General features: G+C 46.6%; 1 protein-coding gene and 1 long non-coding RNA gene across 2 annotated transcripts; one reads left to right on the top strand and one right to left on the bottom strand.

Moving 5' to 3' along the window:
* The first annotated feature begins 2,225 nt into the window (after positions 1-2,225).
* On the top strand, positions 2,226-4,064 carry LOC135824887 (uncharacterized). The gene is made up of 2 exons (XR_010554961.1): positions 2,226-2,560; positions 3,139-4,064. It is a non-coding gene; the product is annotated as an uncharacterized LOC135824887 (long non-coding RNA).
* An 18,639-nt stretch (positions 4,065-22,703) lies between these two features.
* Positions 22,704-23,801, bottom strand: LOC135825122 (uncharacterized). Its single transcript, XM_065337857.1, has one exon. The coding sequence runs from the start codon at positions 23,799-23,801 to the stop codon at positions 22,704-22,706; it is 1,098 nt and encodes a 365-aa protein (XP_065193929.1).
* Between the last annotated feature and the right edge of the window lie 422 nt (positions 23,802-24,223).

The following is a 24,223-nucleotide window of genomic DNA, read 5'->3' as shown; positions in this document are numbered from 1 at the left end:
TTATTAATTCAACATATCCTGGCTCGTCAGAAGACTGCCAATATATATGAGAAGTCGGGTGGTAGCCAACCACGCCGAACTGAATAATAAGGAGAGAAACAAAGAGAGTACTGCAAGGGGAGGCATGACGAAAATGGTGAGATTATTTAGGACGAAGAAGTTGAAGTTTGAACTCCTTAATGTCTGTGCATGCTTTAAGGCTAGTTGGCAGGGAAGACCAGAGAGTGTACGCAGAGAATATAGGAGATTTCAGAAACAGGGAGGTATTGGCACGGGGTAATGAGAAGGAATGACGTGTTGATCTGGTGGACACAAACCAGTTATACTTAGCAAAGTGTTTTGGAGCCAGGTCTAATAAGATCATGTGTACAAGGATGCAAAGATGTTGCTGGTGTCGCTCTAAGAGGGGAGATCCTGAAGCTAAACTGTAGAGACGTTGGGAGGAGAATGTTTGATTTTTGCGAAACAGGATTTTTAGAAGCAGACGCTGGTGTATTTCCAGAGTTTGAACAAGGGCCTGAGACAGACCGCACCACGCTGTGTTATCATCTTGTATTTGAAAGCCCTATTATATTATCAAGAGTACATAACCCCCCAGAGTGTGCAACGCCTGATCCAGCTCTGCATAGGGTCTTGGTCGAGCGGAATCGGATCTTTGCGTCATAATACCGTACACATCTGAGGGGAACCCGGGGAGTCGCGGGTACTCTTGGATCAAAAACAATGGTGCCCTGCCTCGAGACCGGCCTTGCGCTGGTGTGAAGTGTACGCATGACATCAGAAGATCCGATTCCGCTCGACCAAGACCCTACACAGAGCTGGATCGGCGTTGCACACTCTGGGGGGTTATGTACTCTTGATATTATTATACATTGTGGCCAGCCGTCTTTGATTGTACGGTACGGTACGGGAGAGGTACAGGACAGGTACGGTCGAGGGTAATACGACACCGTCTAACGTCTTGATGACGGCAAAAAATGAAAAGGGATATTATAATTTTTTCAATTCTCCTATTTTTCAGGCACTACTTGGGATTCGAACCCGCACTATTGCCCTACATGCATTCCCCCATACACTTCGCATTCATACTCATTCTTCCAAGTTGCTTCACGTTATGATCTTGCGTTTGAAAGCCCTATTTGAATATTGCGGCCAGCTGTATGTTGCTAGCTGTGTTTGATGGTACGGTACGGTAGGGACAGATACGGGATAGCGCCAGGCGTGACACAAACACACAAACACACAAACAAACAAACAAACACCAAACGAGAGAGCTTGGAAGCTCAGGGCCCTGCGCTATGCTTTGTTGCCTAGCTCATCGTGCATGTTGTTAGAACTGATGGAAATGTTTTTTTCCTTTGATTAGCTACATCATTGTATTGCAAAAACGTCCTTTACCAAACAGATCACTAGCGCGATAGCGCTGATCAGGTGCATTGTACACAATTCTGTAGCCTACATACTAGAACTGTGGTACAATCATAATAGTTATGCTCCAAGTTGCTTCACGTTATGATCTTGCGTTTGAAAGCCCTATTTGAATATTGCGGCCAGCTGTATGTGGCTAGCTGTGTTTGATGGTACGGTACGGTACGGGACAGATACGGGATAGCGCCAGGCGTGACACAAACACACAAACACACAAACAAACAAACAAACACCAAACGAGAGAGCTTGGAAGCTCAGGGCCCTGCGCTATGCTTTGTTGCCTAGCTCATCGTGCATGTTGTTAGAACTGATGGAAATGTTTTTTTTCCTTTGATTAGCAACATCATTGTATTGCAAAAACGTTTCAATGAGTTGCTGAAGTAACGTCTTCTGCATAGCTATGGGACCGGCGCTGACTCTGCCGATCACGGGCGTTCTGGAGTCGACGGGATGTCTGTCCTGACGTTTCCTGGGACCGGCGCTGACTTTGCCGATCACGGGCGTTCTTCTTCTTCTTATTATTATACTGACGGCAACTAACATCCATTCTGATTGCATTTACTCGTCTCCCTACTTCGTATTTTTTCAGAAAATCTCCCCATACAGCAGGGAGTCGTTTACATAATATGACTCCCTGCTATAGATCTACATGACTGTATATACGTTATAATTATTATGCTTTCGGCCTACATGCGATTCCCGGGCTGGTCGACAGGCGGCCCAGCCAGCCTGCTAGTGGGATCTCGGCCTCGCACACAAATCCACACAAAATGTTACTGCACTGAATGCATTCCCCCGATACAGTCCGTGCGCCAAGCCCCTTGAGAGACCGATTTTCATTTTCTCGCGGGAATCGTAGCCTCCAAGGCGCCGCACCTGCGGGCTTGTTTTCTGTTGATTTCGCCTATCTCCGAATGGTGAATATTTCAATGAAATTTGCTGCTTAGAGCCCTTCTAGTCTCGTCAGGAGACCTTTCCTACACTGGAGAGATGGCTCGGAGTGATGTAGACACCTATGGCCGTACCCTGGAAAATTATTTTGGAGCTTGCAGTTCGTGAGCAGCCACCAAGGACGAATGTCTCATTTTTGTAATTGCTGAAACGAGGAATATGGTCACCAATTTCACACCAGGTAAGGCATTTACCCATCGCGGACACTAAAGCCGCTTTGTGGGGTGATAGACCAAAGCTTTATCTTTCGAATGCACGAGAAATTAGAGTGATACCTATGTGCCCCACAATTGCACCCGAAATAAACCACGCACAGGCAATATTGTGATTTTATGAGAAGAGACAATTGAGCATGTTCTAAATCGTCATGACCTGTTGTGTTACTTTTCAAACACCACTCCGAGTGAGCATCTACCAATCCTTTATCAATTTTACAGGGACATTTGAGCTTAGGGGATAGAGGTGGGATATTTCACCAGCTGAAGTACTAGATTTTTTTCTGAATTTGTTGACTACTAGGTTGCATAGTGTAAATATGTCAGTATTATGTGCATTATTGTGGTGAAATTCTGAGCATATAATTATTATAGGCACAACAGCACTGGTGCATGCCCTCTCCTAGATCCTGCTCTCTGACTTTTTTCTTGCATTAAACGACTCAAATTCGTCGAATGAAATGAAGGAGTAAATTTGTTGCTGCCAATTAACTGCATCGATTAACTGCATCAGTTCTGTTTTCCTCTGCTGTTCTTCTTTCAGTGTGGTGACTTCTGATCCATGAGGCGATGGCATGAAGTCAATAGTTTGCAGTATGTGCAATATGCGGCAGTCTCTCTGTCAATGGACCTGTGACAGCTGAAGCCCAGATGTTGCAGTTTGATGTCTATGGCCAGCAGCAATCTAATATTGTTGCACCTTTCCTTCCACACACAGCAATGCGGAATATGTCATGGACAGACATCGCTAAACTGCCTCTTTTGAAGAAGCATCGCAATTCTTGTCTGCCAACAAACAACAGACTAGCCAGCTATAATTACAATTTGGAGGTCGGAGACGCGATCCCGTGAACGTATTGCGCCAACTGCAATGAAGAAGGCCTTAGTGATCTGGATTTATTACCATTCTCGTGTGGATAACTATGGCGTTCTGATCCAAGTCATGCAGACTATAAAATGCCTTAGACGTGAGATAGTGAAGGTACTGCCGACAGCAAGCCAACAGTGGATATGAACCACGCCGCCAGCATCATTCTGCACACCAGGAGAATCCAATACATATAGCTGCCAACTCTGATGGTATAGACCCGATAACTTGTTTGGTTTCTCTAAGATTGGTATACAATTATACATGTACTACTTGCAATCTCTATCCATATGCGTAATGCACTGTATTTGTTTCCGGTGACTGGAGGTAGTTTATCATAGCACTGTTTTATTTCCTGGTTTTGTTGAAGATGAGCATTATCCAGTTAACTTGCTAGGTACCGTATCAGTCAGCTCTTTCAGCATTTGGCTTTGTGTCAGGGGTGGTTGGCGGTGTCGCGGGTCATTCCACAGTCCGCAAAGTTGACGTTCTCGGCAACGGAGCGACCCAGTAGGCAATTGATCACCGATAAATATACTGTCATTGGTATCACGGTGCACCACAATGGCATATGGTGTGAATATCATTATGTTATTCTGCAGCCGAGTCCTTGTCGTGTAGCTTGCGAAAGTTATTGCATACGGTCATTACGTGCATAATGCATAGTACTGTCTGTACACTCAAGTTTCAAGTCCAGTCCATTTTTGGAAATATGGGCTGGACACTAACGAGGGCCTGGTGACGTGTTCATAGGGCTGAGTTATGCCAAATGGTGCCATTGGCTGGGAGTGAAAGCCTTGCCCCACGCCTGCACCCTAAAAAATGTTTCGAAAATACTCAAATTCGACGACGGCTGAGAATCTAGGAAGATGCCGGACCACAGCGAAACAAGTCATCTGGCTGAAAAACGGAATACACCATTGCGTTGCCACGGCTAAGCGCAATTTTTAGGCTCACCACACAGGTAGCGAAATGCCAAAACAAACGAGCCATAGACACAAAACCATTTTCCAAAATTGTCCCCCATTGAGAATGCGACTCAAAAAGTACCCGCAAACTGCCCAGTGCGGAAAATGAAAAGTCAACTTATAGACGACTTTTTTGAATCTGGCGCACGGACTGGATACACTTCGCATATACTCATTCTCTTGATGGTACCGTACTCTTGATGGTACGGGACAGGTACGGGATAGCGCCAGGCATGTCGATGGCACAAACAAAAAAATAGTGTGGCCAGCTGTCTTTGCTGGTACGGTACAGTACGGGACAGATACGGGATAGCGCCAGGCGTGACACAAACAAACAAACAAACACCAAACGAGAGAGCTTGGAAGCTCAGGGCCCTGCGCTATGCTTTGTAGGCCTTGGCGGATAATGCCGGCAGAAAAATTGGCAGAATTCGGTACTTTTTCTGGTAAGTTTCATGCGTGTTTGGTATGTGGATAAAGAAATGGAGCAGAATTCGAGGAATTGCCCGCCATAAGGTTTGTATGGTTCTGCCAATTTCGGTACAAAAAAAGCAGAATCTGCCACCTTTTCGAGCATTATCCGCCAAGGCCTAATGCTTTGTTGCCTAGCTCATCGTGCATGTTGTTAGAACTGGTGGAAATGCTTTTTCCTTTGATTAGCTACATCATTGTATTTCAAAACGTTTCAATGTGATACTGAAGTAACGTCTTCTGCATAGCTATGGGACCGGCGCTGACTCTGCCGATCACGGGCGTTTTGGAGTCGACGGGATGTCTGTCCTGACGTTTCCTGGGACCGGCGCTGACTCTGCCGATCACGGGCGTTCTTCTTCTTCTTCTTATTATTATTATTACCGGTATACTGACGGCAACTAACATCCATTCTGATTGCATTTACTCGTCTCCCTACTTCGTATTTCTTTCCATAAAATCTCCCCATACAGGAGGGATTCGTTTACATAATATGACTCCCTGCTATACATCTACACTACTACTACACTACACTACGACCAGGCAGGCACAGGGGGTTGGTCAAAGACCATGATTGAGATTCGAGAGGTAGAGGGGACGGTTTCAAATAGGACATAGGCTGCAAACCAGAGCGGACTCAATATTCACTTTCTCTCTTGGTATTTTGATTAGAAAACATATGTCACAGTGAGACTACGATGTGTTATACTCCGAGCCAAAATTTCATGGCTCTGCGATGACCAGAAGCGCCATACCAAGCAGGTGAGTTTTTGACGTGTTGCTTCGCACTGCGACTTGAGTTTTACGACTTTCGAAAAATCAACTTCTTGTCGCAGGTAAACAGCGGCTCGCCTCTCGCCAATAAAGCACCACATACCAATCGAAACTAATGGAAGCACACACAAGGCTTATTGTTACTCTGTACTGGCCGTCGTGGAGCGATAGCAATTACCTAAGTTCAGACCCAGAGTGAATTTGACGTGCACTCTAAAACGTGTCCGGTTTGGAGCCACCTCTGAATTGAACTTTTTTGAAGCGAAAAATTGGGCAACTTGGAGGCAATGGGACAACACAAAGGAGTGGCTCAGTTCGATTGACTCTGGCCCCAGAGCAAACTTCAACATGCCAGTTTCCTTCCACAAACATATTTCGAGTGAAAATTCAACGCTGATGATCGGTTTGGGTCTATACAAATTTGGCTGTCAAAGCGTCCCGGTATCGAGCCGTCCCCTCTACCTGGTTCAAGTCCTGCCTGGGAGCGGTTTTTCCAGCCGTGCTGCTACCCACAGTCAACTGGGAACTTGTGGCCAGGCACAAGGGGTACATGGATGCAGCTAATGGGGTCGCTTTCGGCAATTGTGCCAGTGGTTGTGAGACTTACCCACTCACCCCCACCGTTAGGCGCTGCATCTGCCGCTAGGGTTTATCGGGTGTTAACGGCCGTCGTGAGTTCCCTTCGGGAACGGATACGATAATCTACTCCATATACTCTCTATACATCTACATGACTGTATATAAGTACGTTATAATTATTATGCTATCAGCCTACATGCGATTCCCAGGCTGGTCGACAGGCGGCCCAGCCAGCCTGCTAGTGGGATCTCGGCCTCCCACACAAATCCACACAAAATGTTAATGCACTGAATGCATTCCCCCGATACACTTCGCATATATACTCATTCTCTTGATGGTACCGTACTCTTGATGGTACGGGACAGGTACGGGATAGCGCCAGGCATGTCGATGGCACACACAAACAAAAATATTGTGGCCAGCTGTCTTTGCTGGTACGGTACAGTACGGGACAGATACGGGATAGCGCCAGGCGTGACACAAACAAACAAACAAACAAACAAACAAACAAACACCAAACGAGAGAGCTTGGAAGCTCAGGGCCCTGCGCTATGCTTTGTTGCCTAGCTCATCGTGCATGTTGTTAGAACTGGTGGAAATGCTTTTTCCTTTGATTAGCTTCATCATTGTATTGCCAAAACGCTTCAATGAGATACTGAAGTAACGTCTTCTGCATAGCTTGGGGACCGGCGCTGACTCTGCCGATCACGGGCGTTCTGCAGTCGATGACGTTTCCTGGGACCGGCGCTGACTCTGCCGATCACGGGCGTTTATCTTCTTATTATTATTATACTGGCGGCAACCAACATCCATTCTGATTGCATTTACTCGTCTCCCTACTTCGTATTTCTTTCCAGAAAATCTCCCCATACAGCAGGGAGTCGTTTACATAATATGACTCCCTGCTCTACATCTACATGACTGTATAATTATACGTTATAGTTATTATGCTATCCGCCTACATGCGATTCCCGGGCAGGTCGACAGGCGGCCCAGCCAGCCTGCTAATGGGATCTCGGCCTCGCACACAAATCCACACAAAATGTTACTGCACTGAATGCATTCCCCCCGATACACTTCGCATATATACTAATGTCTTATTCTCTTGATGGTACCGTACTCTTGATGGTACGGGACAGGTACGGGATAGCGCCAGGCATGTCGATGGCACAAACACACAAAAATATTGTGGCCAGCTGTCTTTGCTGGTACGGTACAGTACGGGACAGATACGGGATAGCGCCAGGCGTGACACAAACAAACAAACAAACAAACAAACAAACAAACAAACAAACAAACAAACACCAAATTAAAGCTGTGTGGACCCTGGCTAGCGCCAGACGTTACTGAAGTAACGTCTTCTGCATAGCTACGGGAATTAAAGCTGTGTGGACCCTGGCTAGCGCCAGACGTTACTGAAGTAACGTCTTCTGCATAGCTACGGGAATTAAAGCTGTGTGGATCCTGGCTAGCGCCAGACGTTACTGAAGTAACGTCTTCTGCATAGCTACGGGAATTAAAGCTGTGGGGACCCTGGCTAGCGCCAGACGTTACTGAAGTAACGTCTTCTGCATAGCTACGGGAATAAAATTATTGTAGAAAGGAAAAGGAAATATAGATACGAGTTGAGAGTAACTCTCCAACACTTTTTAACCAAGAGTTATGTACTCTTGCTTTAACCTGATACTATATCCAGTTAGAAAGCTTCACCAGAAGTTGAAGAAAGGGTCATGGTTCAACAATCCAGCACAAACTCAATTTCGCCAAAATAGCACCTAAGGTCGGTTTTTGCAGAGCGCAGGTCATATTAGACGGGACTAAGTTCTTTACAATGTCATATCAAGCTTGATCACTACATTGAACATTGCACGGCAAACGCACACTTTATTTACTGCTCAATATCCATACAAGTGAAATTTACTCTTGAAGTTGATTGTTCTAACTAGAATCACACACTTCTTGCCGAACTTGACACTTAACTGACTCACGACTACTCTTGGTTACATAATACTTTTATCTGCACTTCTTTTGTCTGCGATGGTCAGTTTTTATAATACAATCAAAATAGACCATGAGCGATTTGATGTGATGAAATTATATAAATCCTGTGGGTTTGTAAGGTAATTCATTCGAGACAGCACCCAATCGTCGTATGAAGAGGTCATTGATGAGTTATTGTAAAGCAATCGACAAGTATCTGTACGATTGTGTGGATAGGATATCTTAACCGATGTGTCTGTTCACCTATCGGCACATGCACGAGCAGATTCTGCTTGCCAGCACTTCGTGTTAGACCACGCTACAGTGGTGAATGTCATTGGCCGCCATTGGCCGCCAGTGTACGTCCGATAAAAGTTTTAATGGTTCAAAAATACTGTTTGTCCTCTCTCGTCTAACATCGCGTTGTTTTGCATACTGTACCTTTTGTGTGCGCACTGCAATTTGTTTGACTGGTACATGCAACAGCGGATCATTACTCTACTTCCTTCTCTGCTATATCCATCCCTTTGGAGACTTCCAAAACTTCACCTCGGGCGAGAGAGTGCAGAAGATTGCAGAGGGAGTCAACAAGACTGACGAACAGTACAAGAGCCTGTCACGTCATGTACGCCGCTTCATCGATTTAATGGTGGTGTACCACCCGGACGAGCGGCCAGCAGCAGCCCAGGCCCTTCAGATGTCCTGGTTCACCCGTGCGCGCGGACATCAGCAACCTGAACTGATCAGCTATGAGCCGCCGGTGATCCCACAGACTGCTGAAGATCTCAATGCAAAGGCTCTCACCAGGCTGGCTGTGAATCTAGCGGTGTTGAAAGATGAGCAAGTGCCCACAATCTTGAAGTACATGATTGCATCAGATTATCGATGTGCTCCAAAAATCAGTTTCACAGGGTGGCTACATTGAAAGAGACCGACATATTTAGACCTCTCCAAAAAGAAAAGAAAAACAGAATATATGAAAATTTGAAAATTCCTAAAATGTCTACCTCATCGATCACATTGGTTTAATGCTTGTGTCATGCCAGACATACACAATACCGATCTCAAGGCTACAACATATACATTCGCATTGCCGTAGTAACCCCACCAGGTCATCAACCAATATAGTTGATCCAAGTATCCATTCAGCCACACACGCTCACCTTGGTCATTCGAATAAGGTTGAGAGTCACTATGATTCCAGCTCGATTCAAGAGTGAAGGTCGAAGGAAGGTTGGTACTTTTCATCAGAAGCAGCAGGGGTTATATCGAGAACAAAAAGGATTGAGTTACACAAAGGAGTAGCAAAGGCGGGAAAACCCAACCAATCAGACCATAGAGAGCTTGTTGCTATGCAGAATTGACCAATGGGAGAAGACAAGGAGAAATGCGTATTATTTATGAATTAACTAAACAGCCAGCGTATACGATAAGACAGTTAGCAGATACAACATCCCGCGGCCCATGCATTGATAAAAGTGACAAGTAGATACAAAAGACAACTGCCGTACAAACGCGCGCTCATGAGGGGAACACGTTCACCCAACATGTAAACTAGTACCGGCAGAGTAGTTAGTTCGTCGTACAACCCGGGGAAGTTTGTCGTACAGCCCAGGAGAACCCGTCAGCTGCCGAGGCCGATATGACATCTCCCCGGCCTTCTGGGAGATTGCGTCCCGCAATCATTAGTCGTACTCCAGTCGTTGGGGTGGTCTCCTTCTTCGAACTGGACGGTTGACACCAGCCGGTGCTACTGCAGCGTTAGCGGGAGGCAACGGTACTCCTTGAACTGGACGGTTGACATCAGCCGGTGCTACTGCAGCGTTAGCGGGAGGCAACGGTACTCCTTGAACTGGACGGTTGACATCAGCCGGTGCTACTGCAGCATCAATGGGAAGTAGCTCTACTCCTCCGAACTGCTCGTCACGGCCACCTGCTCGTTCCGCATACAACAAGTCTGTGGTATCAGGCGTGTAGGAGCTCGGTTGTGGTGACGCAGTTCTGATCGGGTTCCTTGTCGGAGATGAATTTGACGCTTCCTCGCGTACAACCGTAGCGAGATGTGTTGGGCGTACACGACACTTCTTCAAGCGATTCACGTGCACAACTTGACATGTAGCCGAGTCTGATCCCATATCACGGACGCGATACACAACATCAGACAACCGGTTCAAAACCTTGAACGGTCCCTTCCATAATTTCGCCAGCTTGGTGCTGGTTCCAACCGGAACAGCGGGTACCAAGAGCCATACCAGACTTCCTTCCGCGAATTCCACCGACACAGCCCTATGATCATAGAGATGCGCCTGATGTCGATGCACTTCACCGAGCTTGTGCCTCACAATCGTGTGCACATCCGCCAAACGGGACCGCAATTGACGCACATACGTAGGTTCATCCAACTGTTCAGCTGGCGGTAAACCATATGCAACATCTTGCGGGAGACAGAACTCTCTGCCGAAGAGGAGATACGCCGGCGTGTACCCTGTGCTGGCTTGGGTGGTAGCCCGATACGCCATTAATGCTGCGGGTAATTGGACATCCCAATCACGCTGGTCTCTCTGAACATAGTGTGAGAGCAATCGCTCTAACGTCTGGTTAAACCTCTCTACCAATCCGTCACCCGACGGATGGTAAGCTGTTGTCCGCGTTTTCTTGATACCAAGCAAGCCGCAAACGTTCTTGAACAGTTTCGAATCAAAGTTTGCACCTTGATCCGTATGCAAGCTATCCGGTGCTCCAAATCTGGACACGAATTCGCTCACAAATACCGATGCAACAGTCGCTGCATCCATCCGTTTCAACGGATACGCCTCTACCCACTTCGTGAAGTAGTCCACAACGACCAAAATGTGACGATTTCCACCTGAAGTCTCAGGCAGTCCTGGAATCAAATCCATAGCCACACGTTCGAAGGGATACCCCGCCCAGGACACCTGTAAGGGTGCCCCTTGTCCTCGACCAACCGGTCGGGAGCGTCGACAACATGACGTGCACGTGCCGATCCAATCTTCAACGTCACGACTCATTCCATGCCAATAGAACCGAGTGCGAAGCTGGGCAATCGTCCGCTTCATACCCACATGACCAAGGAAATCGTGATACTCCTTCAAGATTTCAGTCCGCAGATCAACTGGGATCAAAATCTGAAAACGGTTGGGCGCTGAAATCTCAGGCTCAACCCATTCCCTTCCAATCACTCCGCCCTTCACAGAAAGATGCTGGCGTCCCCGCCAGTACTTCCTCAAAGTCGGACTGATTCCGGTCAAGTCAGCCGACTCGCCGTCATCCATTAGCCACTCAAAAAGCTGCCTGAGGTCAGGATCAGCTTGCTGGGCAATCGCCCAGGTCCCATATGTCCAGTCCCTTCGCTGAACCAAGGGTCCAGGAACGGTAGGAGCCACTTCTGTAACATTCATCACAGGTTTGGTCTTCTGTCTGGACAAGCCATCTGCGTTCGAATGAGCCTTGCCCTTTCGATATTGCAGATCATACTCGAATTGACTTAGGAACTCCAACCACCTGGCGACAATCGGCGCTGGTTCTTTGAAGTTGTCCAAATGCTGCAATGCTTTGTGATCCGAGCGAACCAAGAAGCGCTTGCCGAGCAGGTAACACCTGAAGTGATTAAACGCCCAAACTACACCCAGCAATTCGCTTTTGGTAGAAGCGTACCTGCGTTCCGATGCAGATGTCAATCGACTAGCAAAGGCAATGGGTCGTTCGACCCCCTTCTCATCTTGCTGTGACAAAACAGCACCCAATCCCGTACCACTGGCGTCAACATCCAGAATGAACCTCGGGGCATCAGGTCCATATTGTGGATATGCCAGGGTTGGTGAAGAAGTCAACCGACTCTTCAACGTAGCAAATGCCTCTTCACACTCCTCGGTCCATACGAACGCATGGCCTTGTTTAGTCAACTGAGTGAGGGGTTTAGCAACATCCGAGAAGTTCGGTACGAACCTTCGATAGTAGCCACAGAACCCCAAAAATGCCCGAATTTCCGCTACATTCGTAGGGTGCTCCCACGTAGCCACGCGGTGAGTCTTTGCCTCATCAGTGCTCACACCCTCTTCCGAGACCACATGGCCCAGAAAATCCACCCTCGTACGCAGCAAGAAGCATTTGGATGGTTTTAGACGCAACCCTGCGTCCAATAGCCGTTCAAACACCGCCTCGAGCCGCTCTAAGTGTTCATCAAAAGTCTTTGCAAACACAATCACATCATCGAGATACACGAGGCAAATCTGCCACTGTAGCCCACGCAAGACAACACTCATAAGTCTCTGGAACGAGCTTGGACCGTTACACACACCGAACGGCATGACTGTAAACTGGTAGTGCCCATCTGGAGTGGAGAAACCCGTTTTCTCCTTGTCTTCTTCTGCCATAGGCAGCTGATGATAGCCGGAACACAAATCCAAGGTGGAAAAGTACTTCGCGCCACTCAGCGCGTCCAACGTATCATCAATCCGTGGGAGAGGATATGGATCCCGCTCCGTAACGGCATTCAATTTGCGATAATCAACGCAAAATCGAGTTGAGCCATCCTTCTTCTTAACCAGCACTATTGGCGAAGACCAAGGACTAGTAGAATCCTCTACTACCCCTTGTTCCTTCATGCCCTTCACTAGTTCACGGGTGGCTTCCCTTGAATTCCAAGGCAATCGCCTAGGAGCCTGGAAGATAGGACTTCTTCCCTTGGTGTTAATGTTGTGGTGTTGCACAGTCGTGCGACCCAATTCAGCAGAGCTCATCGCGAATACCCTCCGGTAGCGACAGACGAGATCACGCAAGCGTGCCAATTCCTCATTCCCAATTGACCCTTGCCCACCAGGCTGAACACGAGACGTCTCCCGGTTCGCCTCCGCTGTGCCCTCACCAGGTTCATAACCGAGCTGCAGCTCGTCATCCCCCGACACAGACTTCCCACTCACAGGACCTTCTAGTCCAATGTTGAGCGCCGACCATAAGTCTTCGGAACTTCCCGAATCCCCCGTGGATTCCATTCCTATATGATCGCAATCATCCTCGTCTTCGCCCATGACACTCATCACGGCTGAAATAGGTAGCAGCTGTCCCACTCGGGCACCTCTTCCTAAAGATACTGACTCCTCTGAGCAGTTCAATACCCGAACGGGTACACCCTCATCTGTTGGACAAACAACCGCTCGTGCCAACAAAACATCCCCACCATCGATCAGACAGCCGTCTGGTTCGATGATGCCACATGAAGGAACATCCTCCTTGTTCTCGATAACGGCAGCCACCGTCATTTCACAATATGGAGGTATGACTACCCTATTCTTCAATCGAAGATTATGGCAGCGTTGTGATGTTCCCACCGTTGAAACTTCAGCCTTATCAGCCTTGAAGTTCAATTTCCCATCATTCGACGTGATCTCGCAAGGTATCTGCGATAGTACATCCCTCCCAATCAGGCAATGATACCGCAACCCTCGAATCACCTTCATCTCATGGACACAAATAGCATCCTGTATTGCCAAACATGCAGCGACCGTGCCACACACATGCAACCTCTGACCATCCGCACCGCAGAAGCCAGTCGACTTCTCTGGTGGTTCCAGGTCGCCCAACATGTAGCCCAACTGCTGCGAGAGGGTCTCAGAAATTAGACTTACTGAGGAACCCGTATCTACCAGTAACTCTACTGGCAGCCCATTAATCCTTCCCTCAATCATCATACCTCCGTGGCTTTCTGCTGCCCTGCTCAAGGCAGCGACCACTTCAGAGTCATTCTCTAGAGCATCCGAGACAATCGCCTCAGTTTCTGGACCCAGCACAGTTTCTTGATCGCAGACGCGGCCCGCCGTCTCGATCAATGCCCGTTTCCCGCCGGTCGGCGAGATTGGTACTCCCTTCCGGGTTTCATCAAGTCTGGACAGTCAGCTCTTCTGTGTCCCATTCGGCCACAGAACCAGCAAGTCAAACCCCTCGATTGTTCAGGCCTATAGTGGTCAACTCTGTCCACTTGGTCCCCTCTCCTGAATTGTTGGTTCGGCCTAGGAGGGTGGGCAATCCTGTCCACCTGATCACTAAGCTTCTCCACCAACTTTGCCAACGACTCCAACGTAGGGAGCTCTGATGGTGCAACCGCAGCCGTCACCAATTGACGTGGTACGCCATACGCATCGTCCATTCGGCCGTGCGTGCCCTCGTTCCCCCACACCCTCTCCAGATGGTTAGCCATCTCGATCGTTTCCTGCACCGTTCGTGGTGCATTTTCCTGTAAGCGCAATCGCAACCTGTCAGGAGTCATGGAATCAATGAGCTGATCCCGCACCAACTCTTCTTGTACGTCTCCACCCATGGTCGGGTAAGCCCTGTGTACAAGACTACGCAAGTCGTCAGCCAATCGACTGACGTCTTCCTCAGGCTTGCGCCTTCGCGTTCTAAATTGCGACTTATATTGGCGGGCTGTCTCTGGTGGTGCAAACCTCCTCGACAAGTCCTCTACGACCTGAGGCCACTCCACTCGGCGGGCTTCAGGTACAGTCGCAACAAATTTTTGTGCAGCCCCTCTTAGCCGTACGGCTAAGTATTGAGCCTTTTGCACGTCATTCCACTCGTTCACACGAGCACATTGGTTGAAGTACTGCAAGTACTCCACCCAATCTCCCACGCCATCATATGCTTCAGGCATCACTGCCGGCCGTACCACCATCGCCCCACCATTGGCACCCCCTACAGCAGCGTTCGCTGCTGCATCCGGAGCCTGATTGTGAGCCATGATAATCAGAATCGAGTGCGTTCGCTCTCAACAGGATATCTTTGTCTTTTGCAATCGCAAGACTGTGATACCTTTTCCTTGCCCAGTTGCGCCTTATATTCCCCACTTGCTACTTCGTACGGTAGTCCTCCGACCAATGAGAGCTGTTCAGGTCACAAGTACTGCACAGTACATACGTTCGTATGTACTACAGTCGTCATCGGATCACACCATTCGCGTACGGGTCAGCAAAAAATCATGGTCAAACTAGCTGTAGTACGGTATGGTGTTCAACCGATCACCAGTCCGCGCCAGTTCAACCCTCCTCATCATCAAACTACAAATCTGTAGTACGATACGGTGTTCAACCGATCACCAGTCCGCGCGCCAGTCCAACCCGCATGCGCGAGAGTGTTGGCAGTTCTGTCAACACTCTCGCCTAGCCACATCCTCTCCAAAATAGGCAACTCTGCCTTCAACAAAGAGCAATCGCGGCTCTACATTACGATCATTGTTTGCTGCCATGCCGTCAAATCATTCGATCTGTTCAGTTTAGACAACAGCCCATCTGACATCAACCCAAACAGTCCAGCTTCTGGAGGCCTTCCGTAAGCAATCGCCTACAGAAGAACAGAACTTGGATCCTGGTCACAGCACCAAATATGTCATGCCAGACATACACAATACCGATCTCAAGGCTACAACATATACATTCGCATTGCCGTAGTAACCCCACCAGGTCATCAACCAATATAGTTGATCCAAGTATCCATTCAGCCACACACGCTCACCTTGGTCATTCGAATAAGGTTGAGAGTCACTATGATTCCAGCTCGATTCAAGAGTGAAGGTCGAAGGAAGGTTGGTACTTTTCATCAGAAGCAGCAGGGGTTATATCGAGAACAAAAAGGATTGAGTTACACAAAGGAGTAGCAAAGGCGGGAAAACCCAACCAATCAGACCATAGAGAGCTTGTTGCTATGCAGAATTGACCAATGGGAGAAGACAAGGAGAAATGCGTATTATTTATGAATTAACTAAACAGCCAGCGTATACGATAAGACAGTTAGCAGATACAACATCCCGCGGCCCATGCATTGATAAAAGTGACAAGTAGATACAAAAGACAACTGCCGTACAAACGCGCGCTCATGAGGGGAACACGTTCACCCAACATGTAAACTAGTACCGGCAGAGTAGTTAGTTCGTCGTACAACCCGGGGAAGTTTGTCGTACAGCCCAGGAGAACCCGTCAGCTGCCGAGGCCGATATGACACTTGTATGTACGTACGGTAAAAAAAAAATTTCACGGTTCGCGTGAGACTCGGCTGGAAGCCGGGTTTTCCGCATCCGTAGGAACGCCACCACCCTTCAAGGATCAAGGCGCAGATGCAGCTCCTAAAGCGGTGGGAGGTGAGTAGATCAGCTCACCACCAAGTGGTCAAAGACCGAAAATCCCATTCACTGCATCCATGTTTTCCTCGTGCCAGGCCACGAGTTCCCAATTAACTGTGGGTTGCAGCACGGCTGGAAAAAATCCTTCCGCTTCCAAGCAGGACTTGAACCTGGTACCCTCTGTTTCTCAATCATGGTCTTAGACCATCCCACTATGCCTGCCTGCGTACGGTAAAGGGGTTTAATAATATAATTAATGTTACGCATACTGTTTACTACTGTAGAAAAAGGTTTCCACATTAGTGGAGATAGTTCAAAGTGGTGTCAATCAACAGACTCATAACACAGAAAAACGTATCGTTTGATTGTTGTTATTGGTACTTTATTTTACTTCACCAGAATTACAGGCAGTAGGAGTGCGATTATATAAATGGATAAAACGAAAGTCGGATATTGAGCCAATGATAAATGTAGAAAGGAAAAGGAAATATAGATACGAGTTGAGAGTAACTCTCCATCCCTGTAACCAGATACTATATACAGTCAGAAAGTGCAACAACTAGGCACAAAACTGACAGAGTACTGAGACATTTGACGTCCTGACACCTAGCTTCAACACATCTCCGTAGCGCTAACCGACAGCCTTCCAACTTGGAAGGTTCAAGGTTATGGAAAGACCAAAGAGGCCTAGTTGTCGCACTTTCACGGATTATTACTCTATGTCAGGTGAGTTGACCAGTTTCCTTTGATTCATTTCTTGTGTTGACTATTTCATTATTAATTTTTACGAAAAGTGTACTGATTTTTGGTGGAATGCAAAAGCTGACAGGATCTCTTTTCTAAATTAAGCTTTTCCGCTGTCGAGGCCTCCTTTTACGGAATACTCAATGACAGATGATCTCGAGGTGACCAGTTTCCTTCGATTCATTTGGCTTATTCTTATGCTCACCCTTTCATTTACGGAAACGTGCGCCGATTTTATTCGGATTTAGATCCATTCGTATCTCTTTGCCCTTGCCTACATTGTGCGAAGAACTCGAGTTCACCTTCTTGACGGTAAGGCGTATGTTGCTGCTAAGGCTTAGATGTGTTGTCGAAATACTCATGTTCATTGCACATTGGTACGTTACAAGTAAGGCACTGGTCACGGTGGCATACTATCGTTAGCAGTTCCGAATCTGGAGGGAACGGTTCAAGGACTCATTGACCGAGTATGCAAATAAATTCGGAGAGGTTCAGTGACTTGTTTGCTTCATACGAAATCTCGTACTTGTACGATTGGGTTTGTTTACTCGAGTCTGGGCTGTTTGATTTGTGAGAAGGGCCGAGATTGCACTGCCCCAAATAAAGTTGCGTGCCGGCAAAGCAAGAATTACGATCTGCAATCTGTTTGTAGTACCTGCAAGAATGTGCTGTACATGTATCGTATTTCTCTGTTGCTGTTTCAGTTGCAGTCAGGTTGCTAAAGAAAGGTTCGGTGACTCATTTGTTTCATACGTGACGAGTCAATGAGTCGGTGTGGCTTAGAATCTTTCGCTGTAGAAGAAATCTATTGGTATCTCTATTCGAGAAATAATTGTATTCACTGGTTATAAAAATAGGATTAAGACAAACTCACAGAACAAATACCGTTGGTCCCTTGGTGTTCGTCCTAAAGAGGTTCCTTTTGGTGAGAATGAATGATATCTAGTCGAACGACTGGATGTCATTCATACTCGCCAAAAGATGTGTAACATTTTACTATTATGGAATGCCTTGTTTATCTTTCAGTACCTCCAATCATAGCCTTGCCCCTTTTATCCTCAGGATCAGTGTAGTTGTTGGAACGAGGTGTCGGACTCAACAATGTACTTTGTTTACATTTTAATACATGGTTATTGTTCCTTCTTTGCTGTGTTGTTTTAGAAAATCGTGGACTAACATTTTGAAGTCATTGAACTACTTTCAAAAGTTGTATCGACATCAACAGGATTACGATTTCAGTGCAATATGATGCAGGATGACCTTATCACAATAACTCATGATTATAGACAATTACTTGTACAAACAAAGCACAGAATCAACAAAAAACATGTGCGACACGCAGCTGACTACATTTCTCCAGTAAATCTGATCGAGGGTGGGGAAATCTGAAAAATCTGAAAGGAAAGACAATGTTATGACAGAATCGTGAAATTCTGCAACTGCAACATCCACAGAATGACCTGCGTATAAAAAAATATCACCACCACTGCACTACCCACATGTTTCCCCCGCAGAAGAACATGCATCAAGTTATGCTAGTGCCATTTTTCTGCAAGAAATGGCTTGCACATCAATGCGTACAACACGGTATTGATATGATGTGAAGGCCATCATTTACATACATGTATAGGGCGACCGGGCATTCCATTGGCGACAGAAAATCAAAAGAAATTATAGCAATAAAAACTGCTTTATGGCAGCTTTCTAAAAAAAGTTGTTATGTTCTAGTCCTGGGTCCTTCCCCTATAGAAAATTTATAAATTTGCTTCACTGCCTTGGACTCCGTCTAAAAAGTAAAATTAACGAAATGTGATTGCTGAAAATTAAAATTTCACACAAAACCTCACAATAATCACACACAGAATGAAAAGCGAGAAGACCTTTTCCCCTCGTGATCCTCTTTCCCATGCATGCATGTTGGTGCAGTACAAGTGTCAGACTTAACAAGTGTTGAAAGCAGTATTAAAATTTTGATTGTCAAGTGTCGTGATTATTGTGAGGTTTTGTGTGAAATTTTAATTTTCGGCAATCACATTTCGTAAAAAGTAAGAAATTAAGGACGTTTAGCAACGCGAAAGTTTGAAAGAAAATTCGAGTCTGGGAATGAGTACAGAAACAAAGGTCAAAACTTCGAAAACTTGGACGCGAAGTTGCAGTGATTGGCGAAAGTAACTTTCTCTTTTCTCGGTACGCATTTCACTACAGGGAGTGGAAATTTTACAGCCCCCTGTTAAGCTGTTTGAGACTGAGCTGCATATACGGTACGGTACTATAAGATTCAAATAGCTTCGAGAAAAGTCGTTTCGCATTCCTAAACCTCACAAGTTTTCTTTTTCGAAATAGATTTTCGCGAAATATCGCCACCACGAAAAGTTCGAATTTTCGCATTGCTAAATGTCCCTATTAACGAAATGGGATTGCCGAAAATTAAAATTTCACGCAAAACCTCACAATAATCACACACAGAATGAAAAGCGAGAAGACCTTTTCCCCTCGTGATCCTCTTTCCCATGCCTGCATGTTGGTGAAGTACAAGTGTCAGACTAAACAAGTGTTGAAAGCAGTATTTTGATTGTCAAGTGTCAAGATTATTGTGAGGTTTTGTGTGAAATTTTACTTTTCGGCAATTACATTTCGTAAATTTCTTACTTTTTAGACGGAGTCCAAGGCTGTGAAGCAATTTTATAAATTTTCTATAGGGGAAGGACCCAGGACTAGAACACAATAACTTTTTTTAGAAAGCTGCCATAAAGCAGTTTTTATTGCTATAAATATTATTGCACTCCCTGTAATGATATACAGAAACTTGGCCTGACTCTCACTCACAATACTGTTGTACTGTTCATCGTTCCCAAGCCGTCGCTGGCTTCTGAATTTCATCGTACTGTTGTACGGCGTGCTATACGACATCCTTATACCGTGCAACACCGTAATGGAATGGAAGTCCTATTTGAATATTTTAACCAGCGTGTCTTTGATGGTACGGTACGGGACATGTACGGGATAGCGCCAGGTATGCCAATGGCACAAAATAACAAACAAACACGGAACGAGAGAGATTGGAAGCTCAATGCTTTTTTGCCTAGTGAGAGTAAGCTTTCTCTTTGCATTCGAGGGTAATACGGCACCGTCTACCCCCTTGATGACCTTGGCAAAAAAAACATAGGGATGTTTTAACGAGTCGGCGTGGAGAAAGCAATTTTATTCCCGTAGCTATGCAGAAGACGTTACTTCAGTAACGTCTGGCGCTAGCCAGGGTCCACACAGCTTTAATTTGGTGTTTGTTTGTTTGTTTGTTTGTTTGTTTGTGTCACGCCTGGCGCTATCCCGTATCTGTCCCGTACCGTATCGCACAGCTGGCCATTTGCTGGCTTCCGTATCTGTCCCGTACCGTACCGAACCATCAAACACAGCTGGCTACAAACAGCTGGCCACAATATTATGTACATGTATACGACTCCCTGTGTGTTGCAACTGTGCTTGAAGGGGACCGTTGCACTTTTTGTAGCTCCGTTTTATCTGAGTTTTCAGTCGTTCCTCTTACTAGTCTTGCCAAGGGGGTGGCTCTGGGTCCACCAGAGTTGCCCCTGGCGTATTTCTGAATTTGCTGGGGCGAGGTTTCCGCGACGCGGTCGCCAAGTCAGTGTCTTTTCAGTCACGACCGTTGTCGTCCTCGTCTCTCCATTCGCGGTGGTGTAGCTGACCCCCGAATGGTTTCAAACTGCGAAGCTCGGAGGAGTACAGTGGTGGCAGAGGCATGAGCTGTGAGTGGAGACGGTTGCTGGAGATGGATGGTGATGCAGGGAGAAGAGTTACGCTGCCTGACGCCGCGTGGGAAATTGTTTGAACCTGCAATTTCAGTTCGAGCGCGGTGGACTTCTAGACGATGTGTCCTCATGGCTGTTTTTCAACGCTTGGCCTATTGCTGATATCCCTGCGTGGGATGTTCTTCCTGTGGAGTCCAGGTGGAACTTCGGATGCCCACACTCCATCACCTGGTTGATTGTTTCGGAACTGCAAAAATAATTATTGTTTCCTATTTTGTGCGCATCTCTTGTCATCTCTCTTTTCTATACGTCGCACACCAGATGTACTACTATCGCCATCTTTCTCTTGCTTTCTCTCCCTGCTTGCTGTTTTTTGTTTCTGTTGCCACTGTCCCTCATCATACCCATGCTTGGGTGGTGGGCGGCGTGACCCGTTAGGGTAGCTGCCAATACAGTACGACTCCCTGATGTATAGAGAGACTTTAAAGAAATAGGGAGACGAGGAGGATATGAAATTAGAATGGATGTTAGTTTCCGAATAGGTGATAGGATGCGTCAGCAAAAACATACTTTGGAAGAGAGATCCCGTCGTCTCCAAAATAGGCGTGAACGGGCGAGTCAGCGCCGGTAACAGGAAACGTCGGCAGAGAGATCCCGTCGACTCCAGAACGCACGTGCTCGGTAGAGTCAGCGCCGTCCCAGGAAACATTTCCATCAGTTCCCACAACATTCACGATGAGCTAAGTAACAAAGCATAGCGTAGGGCCCTGAGCTTCCAAGCTCTCTCGTTAATGCAATAAAGAATATAATAGATGCAGACATGGCCAGACAACAAGTTCATGGAATTTTTAAGGATGTTTATATTATTCAAAATCTTTTTTCGTGTTTTTGTTCACACTTTTAATTATGCTGTTATAAAATTTTCTTTTTTGTACACAGTATCCTCAGTTCCGATACTATTCACTGATGAGCGGAACACGAAAATCGATTTTGAAAAACATAAACATCCCTAAAAATTCCATGAACTTGTTGTCTGTAGCTCAGTACTCTGTCGGTTTTCTGCCTAGGTGTACTTTCTGACTGTATAATAGTAGCTAGTTACGGTGGAGGAGAGTTACTCTTAAATCGTTTCCATTATGTCCTTTTTTCTTTCTACATTAGTTTAATTATTGGCTCAATACCCGAGTTTCAAATTGCACACCTGATGACCGGTCACGAACCATACGGCGAAACGTACGTAGTGTGAAACAACTTGTTTTGTAGTCAACTAGTCCATCACAATGTCATGCGTGAGGAGTACTGTGAGAGTTTGGCGTTCGGCTTGTACAATTCGTTTTCGCAAAGTTTCCAAATTCTCTACATATCTTCGATATTTCTGAGCAACCCAAGTGCAGTGGGGTGATGTGCTGCTTTGCTGCTTCAAATTGTAGTTAGACCGCTTTGTCAAGTATCCTACTGGTCTCGTCATCGTCCAGTAACAATCGACATTCGTTGTGCCTTTGGGAATGTAGCTTGTGCTCGTTTTCATTGCGCTTACCTTCCCCTCTTTGGTCTCCCCATAACCGTGAGTCTTCCGAATTGGAAGGCTGTAGGTTAGCGCTACGGAGGTGTGTTGTAGCTAGGTGCCAGGACGTCGAATGTCTCAGTACTCTGTCAGTTTTGTGCCTAGTTATTGCACTTTCTGACTGTATAATAATATCTTGTTACAGTGCTGGAGAGTAACTCTTAACCGTATCCATGGTAAGCCCTTTTCCGTTCTTCATTTGATTTTGGCTTAACAACCGAGTTTTTAGCTTTTCAGACAAATTTATTAAACATTTGGAGCGCAAATCACTTCACAAGTTCGAGAGCTGTGCTTGCTCCTGGAATCTCGCCTTCCAGCTCCCGGATAACGCGGTCCATGTCGAAGCGCCGCGCTGGATCCATCCGCAGGAGATTTGTGACCAAGTAGTTCACGAAAGGGCGGAGGTCGTTGAATGGTGTCTGACCCAAAAATTGGAGCTGCACCGGGTTTCTGCTGCTTGATCTCTCGGAGCTGCTGTCCAAATGCTCACGAAAGTATTTGAAGTCCTGATTGTGATCAGAGGCCCTATCCCAAGGCGTTTGGTAGCTCGGGGTCAACGAATTCAAGGCCATCATACCGAATGACCAAATGTCCACCGAAGCTGCAAGAACTATACGAGTTTCCGCTGGATAGGTGAGTTCTGGGCATGCGAATTGCCACGCATTCCCAATGCAATGGCCGGATGTTACTTTCAAACCCATGACTTTACTTGCCCCGAAGTCGATGATCTTGCCCATGGGTTGGCCGTCTGCTCCAATGCGCACAAGAATATTGTCCATCTTGATGTCAGCGTGGACAATGTGCAAGGAGTGGATGTGTTTCAAACCCTTCGCCACATCCCTGCACACTCGGAGGCGACCCGCATAGGAGAGCTTCGAATAGTTTTCTATCATGGTACCTTGACGCAGATATTCCACCTGGAAGCCATAGCAACTGTCGCTAGAGAAGTTGTACAGTGTGTTGTGAATCTGCGCTATGTATGGGCAGCCAGTCCTTGTTACATATCTGTGGACGGTGATCTCCTGCAATATCCTCCTCTTCTTGCGAGCTTCGGTTTGTTGGTCAAATTTGCGCATCTTCATAACAGCCTTGTAAGGCTGGCCTTCATCTGCTTTGATTCTGTAAATTTCTACCTTTCCGTTCTCGAACATCTTCCTTTTGACTGTGAAATCTTCGTGGAGAGACGTTAAGCAGAGCTGGCGGATTTCGTTCTTCTGCATTTCGAGGAGCTGCGCAAGCTGGTATGCCTGGTCGTCGGCGTATTTGCCTGCATACGTAGCTGCGACTTCTGACGTCATCTGGTCACCGACCCCAGATGGCTGCTCAGTCACGGCTTCCGGTCTGGGGGTTGCAGCTTCAGCCATTTCAGCGAGAAGGATGAAGATGAAGATGAATAGGAAATGAAGTTACTTTGGATCTCCGAGTTAAAGAAAGCCGTTGAATCACACTTGAAGAACAATGCGAACACGTAAGCGCAGCCCTTTTATGCGCCATGCATACGTCTGAAATCAGTCCGTATCCGCTATAAAATCACAAGCCTGTATCGTACAAACATACACCTCTTCGTTCTCTTCAATACATTTTTGATTGATTGATTGATTGATTTTTATTTCACGGATCCTCCAGAGGCAAATAGATGCCTATCGAAGGGAGTATCCTAATACATGAGCCGAGTCAAGCTATAAGGTGGTTTAGGCATAATTTTTGGAAGATTCGTTTTCCATGCTTAGTGAAGTCTATAATTATATTCCATCTTTGAAATTTTGGTGCCCATCTGAAATGCACA

The sequence above is a fragment of the Sycon ciliatum genome, chromosome 9 (genome assembly GCF_964019385.1).
Source record: "Sycon ciliatum chromosome 9, ocSycCili1.1, whole genome shotgun sequence".
NCBI lineage: Eukaryota > Metazoa > Porifera > Calcarea > Leucosolenida > Sycettidae > Sycon > Sycon ciliatum.
The sequence above is the reverse complement of the archived record's forward strand: the minus strand, read 5'-3'. Positions and strand labels throughout refer to the sequence as shown.

Coding starts and splice junctions, on each gene's coding strand:
- LOC135825122 (XM_065337857.1), bottom strand. CDS start 23,801: ATGGCTGAAGCTGCAACCCCCAGACCGGAAGCCGTGACTGAGCAGCCA.